An 18,036-nucleotide genomic window follows, 5' to 3' on the forward strand; every position below is an offset into this window, starting at 1 on the left:
CAACCATTTCTTATTTTTCATCAGGACAGAGTCTCCTTGAGAACCAATCCTTCATTCATGCCAAAGGTGGTATTCAGGGTATCATTGAACCAAGCTATTCACCTGCCTACCTTCTTTCCAAATCCACAGAACAAGGGAGAGAAACTTCTGCATACCCTGGACATTCACAGACCGTTACGCTACTACTTGGACAGAACTAAGACTTTCAGAAAAACTGACCAGCTGTTGGTAGCATATGCTGCAGGCATTCAAGGAAAAGCAATTTCCAAACAGACAATTTCAAAATGGATAGGAAATTGCATTCGATTCTGCTACTCTTATCATGGAAAAACTGTGCCAGCTAACATCAGACCTCATTCCACCAGAGCCACAGCCACCTCCACAGCCTTTTTAAGAGGGGTGGCTACCAAGGACATTTTAGAAGCTGCTACATGGAGCTCTGTGCATACATTTTCCAAGCATTACAATTTGCCCTTATATTCCAGATCCAGAGCAGGCTTTGCTACGGCAGTCCTGCAGGGCATTTTAGCTACACCATCATTTTCTTAGATCCTACCACCCCCAGCTTGGCTATGGTATTCTACCCATATGTAAGGACTGCAGATGCATCCTTGAAGGACATAGTACAGTTTTGTACCTACCATAAATGTCGATGTCCGATAGGTATGCATCTGCAGTCAGGTTTACCCTCCCTCCTTCCCCTCTGTGGTATTTCTTGGGTACCTATCCCTCTTATAGCTAGCTGGGGTTATCTATTATGGTGTATTTGTTTTATATTACTGTGCATGTTGGGAATATTTTGCATTTCTACAAATTTAGCCTTCCTTAGAGGGCACCTGGCATCTGGGGCAAGAAAAACTGCGGAAGATGGCGTGGGCTGACACTTTTATACCCCAGGCGCTCTGACGTCGGGGAAAGGGCGACTTCAGCCGACGCTGGACCCAGACTTTGGAATCCGGCCGACCGAAGGGCTGCCTGAGGCAGGATAACCCATATGTAAGGACTGCAGATGCATACCTATCGGACATCTACATTTATGGTAGGTACAAAACTGTACTTTATTTATATACAATTTACATTTACTGATGTATTTAAACCTTTCTGAAATTTACTGTCTGATTTATCTAGAAAATGCATTGTAACTCACATAAGGAAGTTGAAGTTGCTTTAAGAAAGTGTTCTGGCTTCTTGCGGCTTTTGTAAACCTTTTCTTGTTCCTTGGCTGTGTGACGTCCCATTGGAAACTTGGAAGTCTGTCATCTGCTTTGGAGATGGTGAAGCATGTTGTTGTTAACTGGATAATGTATTTTGCACTGGTATCTTGGAGAGTCTGAAGTCCTTTGAGACTTTTCTGAGTAATGTTTTGATATAGTGTTGCGAATGAACACCCCTAAGACGTGATATGATTGTAGGATACTGGAATGACTGGAATAAACTGGAATGAGACTGGAATAAATGTCTTTATCTGGTAATTACCCAGAACAGGTGTGAGTATCTCCCTTATGGGACAAGTCTTCTTGTACCTTTAACAATAAAGTCTACAAAAACTGTAGTTTGCTTAAGAATGCTTTAATATGTACAGTAGAGGTAGATGTCAACAAGATCCAAATACTGTCGCCAATAACAGCACTGATAAACTGAAACATTCCGTAATATTTTGGAATGCTGGATAACAGTGCTGATATTCCTTTCCTCCTCCTGAATAATACCATTAATATTCTGGAATTCTAGATGTGTGACCTGACTTCTGCACTCATACTAGAGTGTCTGTACTGCAAATGCTTTCTGCATATCTGTCCAAACAAATTTTAAAGTAATTGTGTCTCAAGTATTTCCTATTACCAAAACTCTGCAAATCTCTACATGCCTCTTCAGCCTTGATCCCCAAGCCTTGTACCATACAAACAAAATGTGTTTGTACTCCGTATACTGCACATTCTGTTCTTATCAGTATTCTTGACTGAAGGTTTTCACATATTGAAAGTGCATTTACTGAAACTGTATGCTGCATTTAACCTGCTTTAATATGGCTGAATTTCTAGACTTTATGCACTATATTTTTGTACATTTAAATGGTATCTTATCTAACACCATCCTTGGGAGTGGAAGAGTGAGTAGGTCTGTGGAGTATTGACTGCCTGTCAAAATCAGGGTTTAACTCGGGCTCCCTAGATAGGGGCTAGTAGGGGAATACAATGCATAGCATCCTAGGATGCTGAAATACATGATGAGGGTATGCAAAAACACACAAGCCCATTAAGTTGTCTGTATTTTGTCAGCTGTGGATATTTTTCCACCCTTCAGGGAAGAAAGTTAAGGAGATTAGAAGAAGCAACATGCTGAGTTTAGTAGGAGTTTTGGAGACAGCATCCTGAGGTCAGTAAGGATTCCATGGCTCACTACAAAAAAATAGCAAAAATAAAAAAAAATGCAGATGCTCTACCATTATGACTTAAATGCCCCTGCAAGATATTTTTCACTTTTGGGTGTAGTCAGCCATGGCATTGTACTGTGTTAGTCTCACCAATATTAATGATCCTGAAACCTCACCATTAAGATTTCTTTGTTTATTCACGGGTATTGCATCTGTCACAAATGGGTAAAGTACCTTCTCTAGGATTAGTTACTAATCTCTTCACCATGGGATATATTTTTAAATACTTAAAGGGGATTTGGAAGAGAGTGATGTGATTTTCAGTTTTCATGTCGATCACAAGGCATATTGATGAAGCAGTACTGACTGATTTCTGTGAAAGCAGCCTTCATTACAGATGATATTTTGAGTTTCCCAACATCTTGCCTTTTGCTTTTTCTTTAGAATTTTTGATGTTGTGCTGAAGGTCATAATGCGGACAATGTGGTTTGCTGGAGGGTTCCACTGGATAACTGTGAAGGGGCAGAGAGCCTTGCCTGCAGAAGCCCCCATCTTAACAATTGCACCACATTCGTCATATTTTGATGCCATTCCAGTAACCATGACCATGGCTTCGATAGTGATGAAAACTGAAAGCAAAGACATTCCTATATGGGGAAGTAAGTGAATCTTTAAAACAAATGCTGGTGTTGTATATTTGTTAAATGTCTTCTTGCACAATCTAAAGTTTTAACTAGCTGTTTTGTTTTTTTTGTGGAAGTGTAATGAACATCAGAAGTAGGTGTTTTGTGGCATATTTATTTGTCAACTTAAGACAAATGATGTGTATTTACTGTCTAGTCCTTTTAAAAATAAACGAACTAATCAGTTTTGTAGTTCCCACACATCTTTAACATTCCTTTCATGGAGGCAGCTGATGATGTACCTTTCAAATACTATGAATGTTTTGTGAGCGTGCGTTTGTTGTTCAGTGACTAATTTTAAAACAAAGTAGATCTGTAGTCTGGTTCTAACTGTGGTTGCCTTGTCTTGTGATCTTATATCAGAAGCTATTAATGTTGTGTTTCAAATCAGGGTCAAAAGCACATCGGTGGTTTAAAACGTAAAAAGTCTGCAAAGTATTAATAGCAAGTAACATGCATTTTTATTCGCATTGCCTTGTCTGTCTTGCAAAAGGCACAGGATGGCTAGCATGTTGCAGTAACAGAGCACACTAAACAATTGTAGAGCTTGGAATTAATCGTTATGGTCATTGTAGATCTTGGCTTTAATTAATTATGACCATCGATCATGCCCTAGAAAGTGTTAATTGGCCAACAATAATTAAAAAAAATGGTGCTTCTACAAAACCATGACTGGAAAAGCACTGAATGCAGCCGTAAAAAATTTCAAGCATGTAGGTGTATCTTCTTGCTCTGATCAGATGATAAATCATTTTCTTATTGATCTTGTCATTCTGTCCCCTTTTTGCTGTAACATTGAGTTTATTTAATACAACACACAAAAAGTTGTTTGGGTACGTCTTCTGAGCTTTTTCTGTATTATTTTGTTACCTCTTCTTTGTAGATTCTTAAGGCATTCTTAACTGGATAGTGAGAACTCTAGCTCTGAAGCACAGACTGGTGGGTTGGTAGCTGTTTGGTCAACTAGCCTGCTTAGGTGTATTTTTGATCCCAGTTCACCAGCAGCCTTGCATGGTTTTGCCCTTCTCTAGAGCTATGAGTTTCCCATCCATTCTTGAAGCTTCCTGCTATTTCTGCACTAGGCCTTCAGGGCCTCTCTTTCTGTGAAGCAATCTGCACTTGGCCTTCAGCACTTTTCTTCATGTGAAAAAATACTTTTCAGACAAATGGCATCCTTTGATTTGTTTTTCAAACGGTCTTCCATTTCTTTCTCAGGTACCCTTAAAGGCTGCCATCTTTGATGTAAGAGGATGTAGTGGCATAGGTAGGACACTGGTAAGAGTAATTGGTGAAAAATGGTGGCGTTCAGAATCAGGCTGTTAACTGAGGTGAACACTATTAAAAAGTGCTGTATCCTCTCCCCTATATGGTATTTGAAGACGTCTGTCTTCCTTTTTTTTTCCGTCTGTCACTTTTCTTTTTTTTTTTTTTTTTGTAAGCTATGACTGAGACAGATGCTTAGTTCAAGGGAGTTGGTAAAATCCCCTGGATAGCATCATACAGTAAAAGGAAGTTTGATTGCATATAAGCGAGACAGTTGCCTTATCTTTTGTACTATGAAGAGAGGAGCCCTTTATTTTTCTTTCTCTTCCTGCAGCAGTTATCTTTATTTTTCTTGTTTTGGCTTAGAGGGATTTGTTTCATTTAGGGGTACACTAGCTATTGGAGTACAAAGATAAAGGCTATTCTCTTGCTATTTACTATTTATATGGACATTTTAACCAGCCACGTTCACTCAGTGTTAGCTTAGCTGGTGAGACTTTTTATGTATATCTGTATGTGTCCATTTATTTAATGGATATATGTTTGTATTTGTTTAACCATGGTTCTTCAGACTTGTTCACCCCACTATAGAGTAAGGGTTATAGTTTTTTTGCAAAATTCTACAACTCCTTATGCCTTTTGTCCCCCCACCTCCCAAAAAAATACAGTGTAATATAAGATGGTTCTTGAGAATAAAGAATAAGTTGCTTGATGTGAGATGAAATTCCAAGTCATGAAATCAAGTTGGTTAATGTTGCGGTACAGGATATTTCATGTTTCACATGACTCCATTCACCACACATTTCACTTATCCTTGTTTTTTCAAGCTTTTTGTGAGTGGGGTGGTTTGTAGTGTACATACTCATGTCAGTTGGTGTGGTAATTGTAGTTGTCTGTTGTATACAGCCATATAATTTTTCTTAAGTTGTGTTTTTAACTGAGTTTTTTTTTTATTTGGTTTTAAAAGAGTAAATAAACAAATCTGTCATAATACAAATAACTGGTTACATGGGTCCACAGATAATCAATACATCAAAGTTATATATCAACAACAATTAATATTTTTCAAGAAGATCTTTAAGTTTAAGCCAAGATTTATATGTTTGTGTAATATTAGAACTTCCCTTCTTTGTAGTATGCAATTCACTACTATAAACTATTTTTGCCATACTAATCATTTCAACACTAAAGGGCAGTAACTTTACTTTTCTAATTTTTAGTAAATACTTTTCTGGCTTTAGGAAGACTAGACTGGGTTTTTGGAATTGTCTCAGGAATTGGAGCATTAAATAAAACTAAAGATTTAGAAATATTACTTGTATCTGACCATAGAGCTTGAATAAAGTTGTTAATTTCTTTCCAAAAAGGGGAGATGACCACAAATTCATACACCATATGCATCATATCAGCTGTTATTTCAGAATCACATCTCCAGCATTTAATTGTATTTGATTTATACATAATTGTAATTTTGTTAGGAGTGGCAAAAACGCTGTGCAAAAATTTCCAATTGAAAATTTTCCAAGATAATGAAGATGTAATTTTATCTGTAGATTTTAATATTCATTTCTTGCATTGTTCAGAGACATCTTCATTATTAACTTTTGGGGAGTAGTTCCAATAGGAATTGTCTACATATGTGAAATCTAATTTAAGAATGTTATAAATTTGTGACAAGAGCGATTTATTTTTCATTGCATTATTATTGATATTTATTAAGAATTCCAATAATTGGAACAATTTCTTATCTAGGTTAAATATCTTATTTACTTCTGTGTTCACAAAGTCTAAATATTTGTAAAATTAACCAATTCTCAGAATCTTCATTGTATTTGAACCTTAAATTTTCAACAGTATATTTTGTTAAAGTTAAGAGTTTCTAAATAGTCATTTGTATATGCAGTTGGAAACATAAAAATATTAACCCTTCAATACAGTGGTTAAAATATGTGAACTTTTGGAAAGGAAATTGTTATTTAAATTGGGAATTTGAGAAAACCATTTATGCAAAAACCTTTTAATAACCAAATAAAACTGTTAGGTACTATTTGTTTATAACTGCTTGTGACTTATTTATTATTTACTAATAATATTTATTGATGCATTTGTTTCCATTTTGAATCTTAAGATGAATTTATCTACAACACTACAACTTTTACAATTGTTGAAGCAGCATACAGTTGATTATCAAGGAATCCTATTCCAACATTATCCCAGCTTTTTCTATGCCAGTCATGGTGTATTAGGATGCCCTTTAGTTTGAAATGTTCTTTTATTTTGATACCATTAATGTTCTTATTGGATCTAATACTATTAACAAAGGGCTCGATAGCTAATGTAAAAAGTAAAGGTGATAATGGACAGCCTTTTTATGCGATTTTGTCATTTAAAGGAATTATAAAGAAAATAACCTATTTTAACATAAGCACAAGAGTTATAACTTAGAAATTATTGCAATTAGCCTAGGTGAGAAATTATACACTAAGTGTTTTAAACAAGTATAACCAATTAATTGAGTCAAAAGCTTATAAAAATTGAGACTAATGATAGAAAGTTCTTTTTTATTTTTATTTGCATAGTCTATTAATGTATGTATTCTTATTTATATCACCCCGGACTTGTCTATTTAAAATAAACCCAATTTGATAATTGTTAATTAGTTTAGGTACAAGTAGATTAATTCTATTAGCTAAAATGGACATGAACATCTTATAGTCCACATTAAAAAGTGAAATGGGTCTGTATGATGAACAGTTTGTATGAACTTTATCTTATTTTAAAATAGGTGATATAAGGGAATATTTCCATGATGGAGGACTTCAGCAGTCGTTTTTATTTCTCTGTAGAGCTTATCTAATATTTTAACTACATCATCAGGTAATATTTTTATAGTTCTGGTATATGACCATCTAAGCCTGGCCGTTTATTATTTTTTAACTTTTTGTTATCCCACTTGTTAATTTATTTATATTTTCACTTAGAAAAATGTCAGCTATATCATTATCTAGGTTATTTGTATTATTATTTATATTTTCATAAAATAGTTTAAAGCCCTCAAGAATGCCTTTAATATCTTGTCTACTTTCTTTTTATTATTTATCTTCTTCTTCTTCTTTCAGCTTTTCCCGGTTAGGGGTCGCCTTTATTATTTATAAGTGTTATAATTTCTTTCATATGATTTAGTTTATTCATTTTTTTTTATCTAAGAGCAAGTTTATGCAAGCTTAAAGGGTTTACTGAATATACCTGAAGTTTAATTTTTCCAGGTTTATTAAAATGATTTAGAATTTCAACATATTTTGCATTTAATTTCAGGTTGACTGATAATGTCATTTGGTTTTAGATTTAACTTTAGTGTGTGTTTTGGCCTGTAGTGTATTTAATTCTTTGTCACATTCTCTTGTTTTACTAATATACAAACATGTAACCCTTCCATTTAATTAAGTCTTTAGTGAATCCCACAGGAAAATGTTGGTTACTTAACCATTCATGTTTATTTCTACTAAATTTTTTATCTGTTTAACATACCAATCCTTGAATTCTTTTGTTTTGGTATTGTACGCTGGTAACCTCCTGTGATGTTATTAGATTGTTCGTTTTTAAAATAATATTAAAGATTATAGCATTATGGTCCAATAATGGACATGAAACTGTTGAAGCTTCTCTGATATGTCTTAAGACTGTTTGGGACAAGAATGTTATCGATATTTGTGTTCCATATCTATATAAATAATGGGTAAACTGAAGCAAGTTTGTTTTCCTTAGCTCATCTATAGCCTTTAAATTCATTAGATTTATAAAATTCTTTAAGTGTTTGGCTGAAGATATAATTCTCAGCTTTCTATCTGCAGTGGAATCTTTGTCTGATAAAATACAATTAAAATCACCAACCATTATGACTTCACCTGTCATGTAATAGGCTATAGTGTTTAAGTAATGTTTTGCATCTTTAGCTCGAACCCTGGAATCCCGTAAGAGTCCACCAATGTATAATTTTCCTGTTCCACTCAGTTATAACAATCCTTAACATGCCATTTTTATCAACATGGGTATCTTTTACTTTAGGCATTACTGGTGAGTTCTTCCATAAAATTAGGGTGCCTCTTATTTTAGCCTGAAAGCCAGAATCTGATAAAACCAAATAATTATTTATTGAAAGTTTATTTACATCTTTATTAAGTAAACGTGTTTCTTGTAGAAATACTGTTTGAGCTTTGTGTAATTGCAAGTATTTGAACAGACTCCTCCTCTTTACTGGATTATTCAGTCCTTTAATATTAATAGATATGCATTTAAAATCAGCCATTTATATAAGAGAGAAAAAACACAAGTATAATGAAATTGGATTTATGTATAGAACTTATTATATACTTTATCAATATGAAATTTTTAGCTATGGACAAAACTTTTGAAACAAATAAAAAGATAAAACCCTAAAACATTCTACCATGGAATAACGTATTCCTAGTTTATTGAAAAAGATGACCTACCTACTTCTCAAACTCTCAATTAGACTAATAAAGCTTAGCTCATGCTTCTGATTCATATGAATGTTTCTCATATTTTTAGTATGCATCATCTTAAAAAAACGCCTGTCAGTGAGTTATTAAGAATAAAAAAGTTAATCAGGTTTCAGAATCGTTATTATAAGTTGACCAAACTGAATAACTCTACAGTCATATTTCCCTGTACCTCACATTATCACCCTGATCTAGTATAGGGTGAAAGTTGGTTGTTATTTTCATATTTATTAATTTGTAGGTCAGATGATTTTAGATTTTTTCTGTTTTAAATACTATGTGTAAAGTTGCTCACAGGATCATATTTTCATAAAGTAGTAAGCTAACTCTCCTTGTGGGCCATTCCAAGCACAGCCAGGTACTCCATGTGAGAATCAAAAGCTGCATATTGTGCTAATAAAGTGAGTGCATTAACCACTATGCCAGCCTCCCACTCTTGTAAACATATTTATATTCTTTAACTTTATAGTATTTACTTATTCTTATCCCTTTCTAGTTCAGTTTTTATGCAGTGTCTTGTACTGTTACTATATTCCTAGGTTTTATATTTTGGCTATAACCCTAGTGTTGAGTATCATATAATACAACATTTATATTTACCCTTATATATTTGATATTCTTTAATCTAGTACTGCTGTTAGAATCAGTCCTAGTTTTTCCTTAAATGTTATGTCTAATAGTATCTGAACAAACATCTGAAAAATCTTCCAAGATTCAAACTTTCCATAATAAATTGCTCTGAGATATTAAGTTTTGTTATCATTAAAAAGAGACAATAACAGAGAAACACAATCTTTAATTTTATCAGTGTGTCATTTTCCAGGCAAGTATATGAACTTTTTGGTGTACTGCAAACATTCAGAACTATTTCATAACTGACAGTGGTTTAGAATGCAATTCACTGTCTTTCGTTTATCTAACTTGTATTGCTGTCTTAGCTTATATGATTCAAAATATTATGATGGTTTACTTTTAGATAGGAAGAAGTAATCTGGACACTTCTTAAAATTTTAGAACTCCTGCAACATTACAAAAATGTGCATGACTATAAGATGATGTTCTTCGTGTTTCACTGTTTCAGTCATCACATTTGGGTTGTCCCTACCAGGGTAGCCCATGGCTGGCCTGAATACCAGAGACTTGGTATTTCTGTGTCGGTTGCTGTCGCATGAGAACTGATGTCAGGCCCTCAGTGGTAGAAAAGAAGGCAGCCAGTGCTATTGCATCATTCTTTCTTGCTGTGGAGGCCAAAGCAGAAGCAGTTTGCATGAGTGCCGGTCGGCCGCTACCTGAGTTTTTGTTTCCGAATTGAAGTTGAAGTCTTCTAAAGCTAAGTACCCCATTGGGTATCCTTTTTTCTTGCACTAACTGATGTCAGAAAAAGTTAATAATTGTCTCGCCTGTGGAAAGCAAATACCACACCGGGACTTCCACTCTTACTGCGTCACTTGTCTAGGCCCAGACTATGACGTCCCTCGTTGTCGAGTCGTCGTTGTTAGCCAGATATTTTCGTTTACAGTCTTCAAATTCTGATATGGCTTAGGTAAGCCATCTGACAGCAGATCTTCTGAAAAAGCATAAAAATAAAGACAGAGACAGACCACACAGGACCAAACCTTCTGATGACTCTTCCGTTAAGCTAGCCGTCAGTCCTCTGGAACTCAGTGAGGTGCTTTCGCAGCCCTTGATGCCTGCTTCAGATGTTCTTCGTGTTTCACTGTTGCAGTCATTACATTTGGGTAATCTGCTTGCAGGTTGCCCTCATTCGGCCTGATTAACAAAGTCTTGGGTCCTGCGTCGGTTGCTGTCCCTTCTTCCATGACGTCAGGGCTATAAAACATGCAGCCGACACCATGACATCAGTCTTTCTTGCCGTGCAGTGCCCGAAGCAGAAGCAATTCGCAAGTGCCGGTCGGCTGACTCCAGAATTTTTTGTTTTCGAGTTTCAGAAACAAAGTCTTCAACTAAAAGCTAAGTACCCCATTGGGGAAACTTTTTCTTGCTCCTTACCAATGTCAGTAAAAGTTAATAATTAAATTACTTGTGGAAAGCAAATACCTCATAGAGATTTTCATTCGTACTGTATTCCTTGCCTAAGCCCTGACGAGACATACCTTGCTGTCGGTTTTGTGCTTTATTTAATCAGCGCACTATCTGTCATCGGTATATTTTTGTCTCTAAATATTTCGGTTCTCAATTTAATTATCCAAAAATGTCGTCGGTTAGCCATCCGATTACCGGGATTCTGAAAAAATGCAAAGATAAAGGCAGAGACAGGCCGTCGAGGTCCAAAACTGCTGACAACGCTTCTCCTAAGCCAGTTGCCAGTTCGCCGGTACTCAGTGAGGAGCTTTCGCAGCCCCTGATACCCGCTACTTCTGATTCGCAGGCCTCTACTGAGACCCATTCGAAGTCCGGTATGCCATGAGATACTTCAACTATGGAACCCGCGGATGTCTCTACCTTGGATGGGTCTGGAGCCGCTGTGCAGGCACTGGCTTCTGAGGGTGTATTCAGGCCTACGGACTTGCATATTAAATCGACGCCTCCTTCATTACTAAGGCTTAAATCTCGATCCATGTCTGAAAAACTGACGTTCGGGTCACATGATCAGGCCTCTATGCCTATAAAACAAATGATAAAAATGGCTGAAGATCTAATAACTATAATCAGGGGTATAAGAGCAAAACTGATAACACCAAGAAGAGTAGTTCCAGAACCGCAAAGTGAAGGCAATAGTTCGTAAAAAAGGTAAGTCCTTTATTAGTTGCCAAGTGGTAAAAATCCAAAGACAGTTGGTACAAAGCAGCAAAATCAGACCAAATGGTAAAAATCCAAAGTCAGTAGGTACAAAACAGCAAAATCAGACAAGCGCTTTCGCTTGGAGAATGCCAAGCTTTCAAGTCAAAACAGTTGCCTGCAGTGAGGCAACTGTTTAAATGAGGATGTTAATTAGTCACATGTTTGGTTAGAGCTGAGTTGCATTAAGAAACAATTGAGACTGTTTTGAGCAAATGAACAGCCAAATAATAAAATGAAACATTAAAATGTGCATAGGTTAAATTGACATGCATTGTTTATACATGACTGGTGAACCAAGTGAGTGTTATGATGAAATTAAAAACTTTGCTTGTCCAAAAGGTTTGGATAGAAATACAAATACAAATACAAGTGGAAGTTTAAAAAAAGCTGTGTGTGATCCAAGTGAGTTTGAAGTCAGCAGTCCTGTGTAATATGAGAATCATATTATCAGATTATAGCATGTCTCATCCTATTTTCACTATTTTTCAACACTGTTTCTTTGCCCATTGAACACACTTGCCCCAAGTCACCAAGTAGTGCAAATTCATATGCATCATAACATCTATTTTTAAGGCTAACATAACAGCACTACATTGATTCTCATATTACACAGGACTGCTGACTTCAAACTCACTTGGATCACACACAGCTTTTTTTAAACTTCCACTTGTATTTGTATTTGTATTTCTATCCAAACCTTTTGGACAAGCAAAGTTTTTAATTTCATCATAACACTCACTTGGTTCACCAGTCATGTATAAACAATGCAATGTCAATTTAACCTATGCACATTTTAATGTTTCATTTTATTATTTGGCTGTTCATTTGCTCAAAACAGTCTCAATTGTTTCTTAATGCAACTCAGCTCTAACCAAACATGTGACTAATTAACATCCTCATTTAAACAGTTGCCTCACTGCAGGCAACTGTTTTTGACTTGAAAAAGCTTGGCATTCTCCAAGCAAAGCTTGTCTGATTTTGCTGTTTTGTACCTACTGACTTTGGATTTTTACCATTTGGTCTGATTTTGCTGCTTTGTACCAACTGTCTTTGGATTTTTACCACTTGGCAACTAATAAAGGACTTACCTTTTTTACAAACTATTGTCTTCACTTTGCGGTTCTGGAACTACTCTTCTTGGTATAATCAGGGGTAGCCAACCCCCCCTTCTAAGAGGCCTAGGGCTGAGCTTGATTATGAGTCTTCTGATCAGGTTTTTCTGACTCTTCTGATGACCTGGATTTGTCCTTACCTACTTATGAGGATTCTGATGCAGAGGACTGTATTCCCTCTGCTTCCCCTGCTGAAGATTTTTCTTTTGGGGAAACCTTACATCCTCTAAGGGAGCATTTTCACTGGGAAAGCCAGGAATTTTCTGATTCAAAAAAGAGACTTAGGGATTTCCTTCTCCTACTTCAGCATAGGCCTTTAGCTATTCCTCCTGTACTAGACATTGTTGATGATGCTTTCTCGGAATCCAGTTTGGTCCCGGATTCCCTGCCTCCTGCTCCCAGTAAACCTGACAGATACTACAGGGTCCCTGAGTCCCACAAGTTCCTTTTCGAAAATCTTATTGCAGATCCAGAGACTATTTCACAGGGGCCCAAGGGCATTAAGGCTTCTACTGCTAAAAATCCTACCCCTCTCTGATAGAGACTCCAGAGCGCTGGATAGATGGGGTAAAAAGGTTTACACTTCAGCAACCTTGGCCATTAGAGCTTTAAACTGTCAGTTTCATGTGTTAAAATATCAGCAACCTGTTATTGGACTGCTTAAACAGAAAATGATGTTGATTCCTGATTGTGTGGAAAATAAAGATTTACAGGATTTAATGCATTCTGCTGAACAAGTTGGAAAACATACTTTGCAATGTGTTTTTGATTCTTTAGAAGCCTCTTGCAGGGCTGCTGTTACTGGGTCTGTGCTTAGAAGGCATGCTTGGCTTAAGGAGCAATCTTTGCCTGATCATGTTAAAGCTAAATTGTTGGATGCTCCTTTAAATCAGGACCGCCTGTTTGGCAACAAGGCTGAAGAAGTTCTTAAAAAGATGGAAGATTAAACTAAATCTATGCAAACTGTTAAAGATTTTTTACAAGATGTTCATCGTGCATACTGCTGCAGTCATAACAGATGGGTTCTCCTGCCGTCAGGCGGGTCCTCGGTCGGACGATTTCCAAAGTCTAGGTCCGGCGTCGGTTGTCGTCGCTTCTTCCCTGACGTCAGTGCGACAGGGGTATAAAAGAACCAGCCGACGCCATTTTCTTCAGTCTTTCTTGCCGCGCGGTGCCCGAAGCAGAAGCAGTTTGCAAGTGCCGGTCAGCCAGCTCCTGAGATGACAAAAAATTTGGAAACCGAAGTCTTCTTAAAAGCGAAGTACCCCATTGGGGAAACTTTTCTTGCCTCAGACCTATGTCAGACAAAGTTAATAATTGTATTTCTTGTGGGAAGCAAATACCGCATAAGGATTTCCATTCCCTCTGTATGCCTTGTTTAGGCCCAGACCACGACGTCGCGGTCTGTCGCTTTTGTGCTACATTCAACAGAAGCACTATTAAGCATCGGGCGGAGTTCGCCCAGCATTATTTTGGGAAAGCATTTAACTCTACTATGTCTTCGGATACTCCGACTCCGGTTTTGTCTAAAAAACGCAAAGACAAGGACTGACCCACGAGGTCCGCGGCCTGTACCGACACCACGCCAAAGCCGACTACACGTGGTCCGGTTCTCAGCGAGGCACCTACGCAGCCCCTGACTACCGACGACCTGTCTTTGACGGTGTCTCCTGTGCCCGAGGTCCCAGGCTCCTCGGCCCACACCCCGACTACAGATACTGAAGCCACTCTTGGCGTTGCAACTCAGAATGTGGACAGGTCCACCTCCACTCAAGGTGTCTTCAGACCTTCCTCTTCTTTCTCCATCAAGGCTTTCACAAAGTCTAAAGCAACCATGCACTCAAAGAGACCAGCTACACAGGGCCCATCTCCAGGCCCCATGCCTAAGAAACAGATGCTTAAAATGGCTGAGGATTTAATTACTCTCATCAGAGGCTCTCAGCCCCCTCCGGACAAAAGGCCTGGAGTGGAGGAAGATTCCCCCTCCTTTGATCAGGGCTCCATTATTTCAGAGCACTCTGATGATCAGGAACTTTCTTACTCCCCTTTTGAAGACTCTGATGCAGAGGAGTCCATCCCTTCTGTATCCCCCCCTGAGGATTACTCATTTGGGGAAACTTTTCATACTTTAAGGGAACACTTCCACTGGGAAGGCCAGGATTATTCAGATTCCAAGAAAAGGCTCAGGGAATTTCTCTTGCTTCCTCAGCACAGGCCTCTGGCTATACCCCTGTCTTGGACATCCTAGATGATGTTTACTCGGAGGCCTGCCTTAACCCGGACTCTCTACCTCCAGCTCCAGTTAAACCTGACAGGTACTACAGGGTACCTGACTCACACCAATTTCTATACAAGAGCCATGCTGCTGACCCAGAAACCATCTCACAGGGCCCCAAGGGAGTTAAGGCCTCCAGTGCTAAAAATCCATTGCCTTCCAAGAGAGATTCCAGATCCTTAGAAAGGTGGGGAAAAAAGGTATATACCTCGGCTACCTTATCCATGAGGGCCTTAAACTGTCAGTTTCATATGCTAAAATACCAACAGTTTTTGTTATCACAATTGAAAAGTAAAATGTCACAACCTGAACAACCAGACTTGAAGGAGTTGCAGGATTTGATGCATAGTGCAGAACAAGTGGGTAAGCATACCTTACAATGTGGTTTTGATGCTCTAGAGGCCTCATGTAGAGCTGCTGTTACAGGATCAGTCATACGTAGGCATGCCTGGCTCAAGGGACAAGCCTTGCCTGATCATGCCAAAGCTAAATTACTAGGCGCCCTTCTTCAAAAGGATGTACTTTTTGGTGCTAATGCTGGGGAGGTATTAAGGAAAATGGAGGAAAAGGCTAAATCAATGCAAACTGTGAAAGAATTTCTACAAGTTCAACCCCCACGTTTTAGAAGAAATTGGCCTTCCAAAAACTGGTCCTTTCCTGCCACAGACAGACCCCAAAGAGGCAGATACAGGTGCCCGAGGGGCAGAGGACAATCCCAAGGATTGTATAGAGGCAAACAATGGCAAGCTCCTACACAAAGAGGTGGTGAGGACAACTCACAATCTTTCAGAAAGCAAACCCAATGACTTTCCCCCTTTGCATGCCAACCAGGTCTCAAATGGCAGCCCCCTTAGGGGGAAAGCTGGCATTATTTTCAAAAAATTGGCATATTGTCACAAAGGACAAATGGATCCTGGACATTATAAACTGAGGCTACAAATTCCATTTTCACACCCTTCCAAAAATGAGAGGCATGCCAAACCTGCCACACAATCAAAGGGCAGAGGCACAAAGGCAAATTACAGATCTCATAAACATGAAAGCTATTCAAGAGGTACCTACACACGAACAAGGTCAAGGTTTTTATTCCAGGCTATTTCTGGTGCCAAGGAAGGGAAAAGATTGGAGACCTATTTTGGATCTATCCATCCTAAACACATTTCTACTCGTACCAAAATTCAAGATGCTCACTCTACAGCAACTTCTTCCCATGATGGGCAAGGAGTCATGGCTGGTAACACTGGACCTCAAGGAGGCATACCTGCATGTCCCAATCAGACAAAATTGCAGAGGGTACCTCAGATTTCTTGCAGGTTCAACCCATTATCAATTCTCTGCATTGCCCTTTGGCTTATCTACTGCGCCCAGAGTATTCACGAAATGCCTGGCATCAGTAATTGCCTACTGCAGACTTCAAGGGATACAAATATATCCCTATTTGGACGACTGCCTGATCCAAGCGGACAGCAAGCACATTCTTCTGAAACATCTGGCTTATGTAATAATGTTATTGAACTCTCTGGGATACACAGTCAACAAAAACAAATCAAGGCTAATACCCTCTCGGAAGATAATTTTCCTGGGTGCCAGTTTGGACACAAACACCCAGATGGCCTACCTCACGCCAGAGAAGCAGGGGCAACTAATTCAATACTTCAGAACACTAGCAAATTGCACGAGGCTTACTGCAAGGAAAATCCTGCAGGCTCTGGGATTCATGGCATCTTGCATCTTACTAATCCCATGTGCAAAGCTGCATATGAGGAAACTACAATGGTACCTGAAAAACATATGGTCTCAACACAGCCACAGTTTGGAAACAATAATACCACTAATTCCATGTCTGCAAAAGGAATTTCTGTGGTGGGCTCAAGCATGTCAAACAAACACAGGTCTTCCATTCAGCAAGCCTCAAGCAAATCAAGTCATCACAACAGACGCCTCGGACTGCGCCTGGGGGGCGCACATGACAGATCGGTGCATTCAGGGCAAATGGACCCAAAAAGAAAAGCACCTTCACATCAATCAAAAAGAAATGCTAGCAGTAATAAATGCTATTATAGCTTTCAAGGACCTTCTACAACCAGATCAACTATTGATAAGAACGGACAACACCACAGTTATGTGGTACATAAACAAGCAGGGAGGAACACATTCTTACCCCCTATGCAGACTGGCCATGTCACTTTGGAACATGGCCATGGACTTACAAATGGAAATACAAGCACAGTACTTGCCAGGCAAGGAAAACACGCTGGCAGACAACCTAAGCAGGAATATGACAGATCCACACGAATGGAAGTTGCATCCAAAAGTTTATACAGAAATAATCCAAGAATGGGGAAGGCCAGACATAGTTCTCTCTGCCTCCCACAAAAATCAGTTGACAAAATTCTGCTCAAGGATCTTCCATCCAAAGGCCTGGAGAGTGGACGCTCTCTCTTTCAGTTGGACATCAATGACAGTTTATGCCTTCCCACCTCTTCCTCTGCTGCCCAAAGTTCTATTGAAGACCAGAGCAGATAGACCAAAGATGATCCTCATTGCTCCGGACTGGCCAAGGCAACACTGGTACCCACTCCTGAGGAGCCTGACGCATTCCCCACCATGGACCCTGCCTCTAATGCCTCTTCTTCTGACTCAGCACAGCTTCAAAACTCCTCACAGTCAGCTAAAAACACTCAATCTAGCCGCATGGAAGATTCCTTAGCATCACAGCAGGCCCTACTCTCCAAGGAGGTGCAGGATGTCATTTTGGAGGCCAGAAGGCCATCAACTAGAAAAGCTTACTCCGCAAAATGGAAACATTTTTGTGTCTGGAATGAGAAAAAGGGCCAGGACCCTGGAAAACTGAATTTACCTCAAATACTACAATATTTGGCTGAACTGCTAAGCAGTGGACTTTCTTTCTCCTCTATCAAAATCCATGCCTCAGCCATTTCTGCAGAATACAACACTGATTCACCTTTATTCTCTCACCCTCTCTTAAGACAGTTCCTCAGAGGGG

General features: G+C 38.6%; 1 protein-coding gene across 1 annotated transcript in view; it reads left to right on the forward strand.

The window, feature by feature from the left end:
- Nucleotides 1–18,036, forward strand: part of LPCAT1 (lysophosphatidylcholine acyltransferase 1) — an 850,717-nt gene that overhangs the window by 449,385 nt on the left and 383,296 nt on the right. The window contains exon 3 of the mRNA XM_044065140.1: nucleotides 2,819–3,033. Coding sequence (XP_043921075.1) covers nucleotides 2,819–3,033 — 215 coding nt within the window. The remainder of the gene's footprint in view (nucleotides 1–2,818; nucleotides 3,034–18,036) is intronic.

This window comes from Protopterus annectens, chromosome 3.part0 (genome assembly GCF_019279795.1).
Source record: "Protopterus annectens isolate FY-2018-M chromosome 3.part0, PAN1.0, whole genome shotgun sequence".
NCBI lineage: Eukaryota > Metazoa > Chordata > Ceratodontiformes > Protopteridae > Protopterus > Protopterus annectens.